General features: G+C 46.4%; 1 protein-coding gene across 1 annotated transcript; it reads right to left on the bottom strand.

Moving 5' to 3' along the window:
- klhl38a (kelch-like family member 38a) lies at nt 1–3041 on the bottom strand. The gene is made up of 3 exons (XM_086194322.1): nt 1686–3041; nt 971–1076; nt 1–708 (listed from the first exon to the last, which is right to left on the bottom strand). Exons 1-3 carry the CDS (start codon nt 3039–3041, stop codon nt 419–421), a joined length of 1752 nt encoding a protein of 583 aa, XP_086050448.1. The 3' UTR covers nt 1–418.
- Between the last annotated feature and the right edge of the window lie 3249 nt (nt 3042–6290).

Here is a 6290-nt window from a genome sequence, read left to right as displayed (position 1 = left end):
TTTGATTATCGTCTGATCTGTCTTTTGTAGAGCTCAAACACTTGCAGCCAGACACACATTCTCAAGGTAATTTAAATTGCTGCAGGACAGCAGCTGTGCACAGTGACATGCTGTGTATAAGTGGCTGGGAAAGTAAAGCATTAACACGCTTAGTTAGCATCAAAGCCATGTGCAGAAAGGGCTTTTTATGGATTACGTATGTGTCTGAACAGGTGCTTGTTGTGTAAGCATGCCTGCCTCTTTAACTCAGTCCAGGTCCACCCCAGTATTCCTGATAGCCAGCTGAGCTTTCCTCTGATTCAGATAAAAGTCAGCCCGGCCTACGATGCCGCCAAGTTGTGGCAGAGCTGTAGAAAGAACGCACTCAGTTTTATGTATTTAGGGCCAATAAATCATGGCCTGGGGGGATGTAGAGATGTCACGGCGGGTTTGGTCTGTTGGTGACACAGACGAGGGGCAGAGAGCCGTGGTCAAACAACTTATACGGCAAGGAGCCTTTGGAGGTCCACACATCCGTCTTTGGGTCATAACATTCGAAGCAGTCCGAGTCCTCGATGGTATCGTGGCCGTTGAGGATTCGCCCTCCTGTGACGTAGAGCTTGTTGTTGATCACTGTGGCGCTGTGATGCATTCGTCGCTCCGTCAGGTTCTCACACTTTACAAACTTGTTGGCCTTGGTGTCGTAAGCTATCATTCTCCTGGTGTAACCTGGAAACAAGGAAATCTCTTTTGTTCAAAACCCAGTGAAAGACCAATCCCAACAAAGCTCATGAGTGCATGATGTATAAGCATCAATCTGATGTACTTTGAAACAGCTGGAAACTGTGGTTTTTAGCTGAATTTTAAAAACAGTTATTCATCATCATTTAAATTGTTTTTGCAATAATCAAGGACCAGGAGGCTGAAACTCACGAGGCAGGATATTAAACCACAATTTTGTTTTCATTTCCCTTTCTATTTGTTTTCTTACCTCCTATGATGTAGATCTTGTCCTCTATGACCGCGGCTGGGGCGCAAACGTTTTTCACCGTCCTCGTCTCCAGTCTGGACCACAGGTTACGAGAGATGTGATAAACCTTTTGACAGAACACAGATATCGACAGGTGACAATCCGTGCCTGAGAGGTTTTTCATGATGATTCACTTATTTGCCGTCTTCCTGTGTGACAACTTCTGTATAGTAATAACCAGCACAGGATCATTAGAATCTGTACATACATTTTCACCGAAACCCCCTCAAGTATCTCTTTGAGCCCAACACTACGTACCCTCTGTATCGCCTCATCCCACTTCATCAAAAGACGCTCAGATTTTCAGAGTTATTAACCATTGTGACAAAAAAAAGGGTTTCCTTGATCACAATTGAGCAGATTTCTGGAAGCTGAAACTTTCTTTCAACCATTGCACCTGGACTCACTGAATTTTAGCAATAATTGTGTATGACGTAGCGAAAAAAAAAAAAAAAAAAAAAAAAAGCTATATCCTGCCACTGGACCAGAACAGTCTTCTGGATCCAGGATAATGAACACATGCTGATCACGCTGAAAACGCATGAAGTGCCTTTTCTTACACTGCTGATGGAGAGCAAACTTTGTCAGTTATTAGACTGGCAAGCAAAAACAAACAACTAGAAAAGCAAGTTAGCCCAGCTGTGTTGATCACATTCTAATGAGCAGATGTATCTACCTGAATCAGCCTGACTGGGTTTTGCATCGCATCCTCTCCTCCAAAAACATAGATCCTTTGATCACTGGCTGCGACGGCTGGGTGCTGCACTGCTGTGGGCATCGGCGCCATGGCCTCCCACTGGTTGAACATGCTGTTGTACCTCTCCACTGACTGAGAGATGCGCTTGTCTGCGCCAATACCTCCTAAGACAAAGATAAAATGCAGGAAGGACACACTCTGGTGGGCGTATCGTGGCTCTAACATGGGCTCAGCCGTCCTCCACTGGTTGGTTTTGAGTGAGAGTGTGTAAACTGTGGCACTGACGGAGCTGTCGCCTGACGCCATGCAGAGGCTCAGGCCGCCCACTACATACAGGATGCTGTGAATGCAAACATATGCAGCTTTGTAGAGCCGCAGAGGGAGCTTGGCCAGCCACTGCCAGCGTTGGGTCCTCTCGTCATACAGCAAAGCCTCTCGGGATGTCTGTTCATTGTTTTTACGCCCTCCAACCACCACCAGAGTTTCCCGGCAAGTGTAACGTCTTGGTATGGTCCAGAGTGGCTTTAGTTCACGGCTACATTTGGTGCTGACAGAGAGCATGAGGCGGCGCACTGACTCGATTATCTCAGTACATAGGGTGGAGGACTGCACCAGGGGGTCATTGGCGATAAACTGAAAGAGGTAAGTTGGGTGGATGTAGCGCAGGCGCACTCTCTTGAAGAGATCATGGATGGCGCCACGTCTTGAAAATGGGTCATGGTGGATCCACGCCAGGAGGGTCTCAAAAACCTGCTCCTCCTCTGCACAAAGCCGGTCATCCTCTAAGTAGCACATGAGCTCAGGAAGAGAGAGCTCGCAGAAATCCTCAGTGGCAGCCACATCAGAGAAGCACCTCACTGCCATCTCCCTCGCCCTCTCCCTCAGACTCTCACAATGGAGGATCTCAGAGAGGCGGATCATGCTCAGACAGTTTTCCGGACTCAGCTGCTCCTGGAGGAACATGGAGCAGGCCTCAAACAGACAGCCGTAGTGGAGCATCGATGCCGCCTGCATGAGAGGGAGCACTATCTCCATGGTGATAGTTATGCAACCTGTGTACACATACTCCACGATGCCAACCAGTACCTCTGAGGAGATTCCCTTCAGATTAACTCTGGCCTGGTTGCTCTCCAGGAAGTTGCTGCAGAACATGGCACGGAAGTAAGGGCTGCTGGACACCAGGACGTTCCTGTGACAGGGGATCTCCTGGTGCTCAGTGCAGAGCAGGACATCTGTCAGGACACGCTCCTGACGGAGGATGTTGAGGTGGGCAAGTAGATGCGATGGGAGTTCAGGGTCTTTGAACGAGAAGGCTTCTCGTACTCTATGGGCCATTCTAAAGAGAAAGCAAAAAGAACGATAAAAAAAATCCCACGGTTGTTTTGATAAAAATACATCTCAGATTGGGGGAAAGGAAAGTTTCAAACACATCAGAAAAAGTCATATGTGTTGCACTGAAGCTGTAGATTTTCTTTACCTCGTGGTGCCTATTTTTGTCTAAACAAAGACGTTCAATATTACTACTAATTACAGGTTGTTGCTGTGCAGGTGTCCATGCCAGATCATTCTTCTGAACGCAGTTAACATGTGGCTTTCTTTTGGCACAGAAAGTTTCACCTGGAATTTGTGGATGTAACTCAGAGTTATAGTAACCCTGGAGCCCAGCGGTTACGTATCAGCTAAAGATCAACGAGGGTTCATGATGCAGTCAGCTTAGCCCTTTGATTCTTTCTCACTGAAACTCCTCTGTGTCAGACCTCCACCAAGACATATGTATAAAAAATAGGCTTTTCTCAGCTATTTGTACAGATCTGCCCCCCAAAAAACGTGGAGTGTCGTTCCTTTCCTGAGACTACAGCCCTCCACCAGTTTTGGTCAAACTCAGCCTGGTAGTTTTTACATGATCCTGCAAACAGAGTCACACGTGCAGCTGAATGCACAGCCTGTTTGGCGGATGTGTTTTAAAGCACCTTGAGTCATCAGTAAACCAGAGATGTGCAATAAAAAAAACCCAAACAGTTAATTTACAACATGGCTGTATCGTGGATGGAGTGCAACAGTTTTACATTCTCTCTCTCTCTCTCTCTCTCTCTTTCTAATTTGACCTCTGAACAGGCTGTGAGTTTTGTTCGCAGCCTAATCACACACATTTGTCTGATGGTTAACCCCTTTCATTTATTAGCTCAGTCTACGGCTCCCGCAGAGCAGCTGTCCCGACGATTACTGACTCACCGATTTCTATTTTCAACCCCTTCTAAATTATCTTAATGTATCCATGTAGCATTAGACCTCCTCTCCGTTATCAAGCTGCCCATCATTGCTAACATTACCAGAGCTGAGTCAACACACCATCTGTTTGACTCCATCCCTTTAAACTTCTCTCACTTTGTGACTCCGTGGCAATCTTCCGTCTTATTTTATGCCGTCTTCCTCCTGATCCTCCCGTTTAAATTGCAGGAAATTCCTCGGGCTGTTAGCAGGTCCTCCGATCACCTCTGTGACAGCTTCTGATTTATTCCACTTCCAGACACAAGCCTGTTTGATACAGCCGGACCTCTAATCGTTATTCATATTATGACACGCTGATAGCACTGGGACATTTCACCGCTGGTTGTTGTCAAAGAAACTGGTGAGACCAAACATTACACGTGTAAAATTGAATCATCTGCATTATGCTGTCTTTCTGAGCTGTTTCAGTACGTAATTGTGGATCCTTTGCTTTTATCTTCATGCCAGAGCTACCTTGACAAACGAATCATCCGTCAAGAGATTCTCGAAAAGATCCTCTTGACTATGTGGCACAGATTCACTTCAGCTGTTTTATATTAGCGTCTGATATTTCATTAGAATACAACACAACTCAATCACACGTCTTGGTGTTGTCTCCAAGAATAGAGCTGGTAAAACCTCTCACTGAGACAAACTGTAAGGTTCGTGTCACACTGATGATTTTCTGACAAACGCGTTCAGGTGAACCTGGCGTCAGGTCATCTGCAACATCTGTTGACGGGTGATTCCTTACCTCCTGCCCTCGGTAGATTAAAGATGTTTTAGATTTTATGTCCGTCTGGTCAGGGAAAGATATGAGCTTCACCCAAAAAGAAGCAGCACGTTATCCGGACAGGAGTCAAGGCAAGAAAACCAACATGACACAGTGAAGGCTTTCCAGTTAGGAGCTCTGGAGCTCGCCATGAGGCCACTGTGTACATTCTTGCAGCTAAGAATAGTTTCGTGGGCCACTGTGACTCCAGCAAGGCCTCTCATGTGACATGGAGCTGTTTGGTACCCAGTTGCCAGCTTAACAGCTCCACCAGGATCCAGGGGAGAGAGTGTTTACCATAGCCTGGGGAGGAGGGAATCATCCTTAGATCCTGACTCAGCCCTCAAGCCCACCCAGGCTGGTGTTTCATCAAAGTGTCCCTGAGCTGCTAACCTTTGTCCATCCTCCTGTTCCTCATGTGTGTAACCCAGTATGAAGGCAAATATAGAGCTGATTGGCCAGAGCTACTGTAAAAACTGGTTGAGTATTTCTGGGACTATGCAGAGCTGGAGATGTTATTACTAATGTGGCACTTGTCAAAGCAGCTACCTGCAGCGCTGGTGTTCTTCCTAGATCGAAACACCTGGGGCTCCCTCCCACTCTCCCATAACTAAAGAGGCCCCTGATGAGAGGCGTCTTCAAGTTTCAAGCCCAGCTGGCATGGATTCAGCCCTCCGTGGACAAGCATGACCTGGATGGCTCCGGAACCTTCATGTGATACTGAAAAACAGTGGATCACATTTGCTGATATTACAACTTCAAATGCGTTTCGCTCCTCCATCAGTCAGTGAGCTCAACCGCTGAAGCAGAAAGTGGACTGTGAGACTGGAAAGCAGTCACGGAACTAGAAATGACACAGACGTTTGACGAAGATCATTTCAATTCATCCTTGAGTTCCAGCGGACTCAGCCGGATTTGAAAACACTGGTGTTCCAGATATATCCCATCAGACTGGGACAGATACCATGTGCCTGAGCAGTAACAGTGACCTTGCCTTTGACCTTTGACCACCAGAATCTTTTCGATTAATCTTTGAGGCTTAATTGGACATTTTAGCCAAATTTGAAAAAGTTCCCTCGAGGCGTTTCAGAATTATCGGTGAAAATGGGTCGTACAGACAAACAACTGGAGAACATAACATCTCTGGCCTGCGGCAGAAGCGTAACAATACACCTAGAGGGATGAGGAAAACCACGCATCTCATTCTTCTCCCTAAATCCATAACCCAGTGATTAGTGAACAGTCAAATACTCAGTTACAATGTGGACTAGAGTTTAATCAAGGTATAATAGTAAGGCTTGTTTCTGTCAGCCATATACTCTGAAAATACTGTAGAGGCTTCTGCCACAGATCCCGGCAAAATCTCCAGTTGGATCAAAGCACTGCTGCTTGACTCATTACGGAGATAAAGAGCCAAGATCATTCCTGCTCTCGTGTCTTAGCTCAGGTGAGGAGGAGATACGCTCCATAGACTAGACGTGCCCTCCTTCTATGCCGCACAGATGATGCACAACCATCATGTCTTGTTTTGTGTATATAAGATA

This window comes from Aulostomus chinensis, chromosome 22 (genome assembly GCF_037954235.1).
Source record: "Aulostomus chinensis isolate RoL2024-O1b breed Wild chromosome 22, RoL_Achi_v1.0, whole genome shotgun sequence".
NCBI classification, from domain to species: domain Eukaryota; kingdom Metazoa; phylum Chordata; class Actinopteri; order Syngnathiformes; family Aulostomidae; genus Aulostomus; species Aulostomus chinensis.
Note: the sequence above shows the minus strand (reverse complement) of the source record. Positions and strands in the feature narration are given on the sequence as shown.

Bases quoted from the DNA above. Each gene is read 5' to 3' on its own strand.
- klhl38a (XM_086194322.1), bottom strand. From the start codon at position 3,041: ATGGCCCATAGAGTACGAGAAGCCTTCTCGTTCAAAGACCCTGAACTC. The intron at 1,077-1,685 runs GTAGATACATCT...TTCTGTCAAAAG, and splicing joins ACCCAGTCAGGCTGATTCAG to GTTTATCACATCTCTCGTAA. The intron at 709-970 runs GTAAGAAAACAA...CCTTGTTTCCAG, and splicing joins CAAGATCTACATCATAGGAG to GTTACACCAGGAGAATGATA.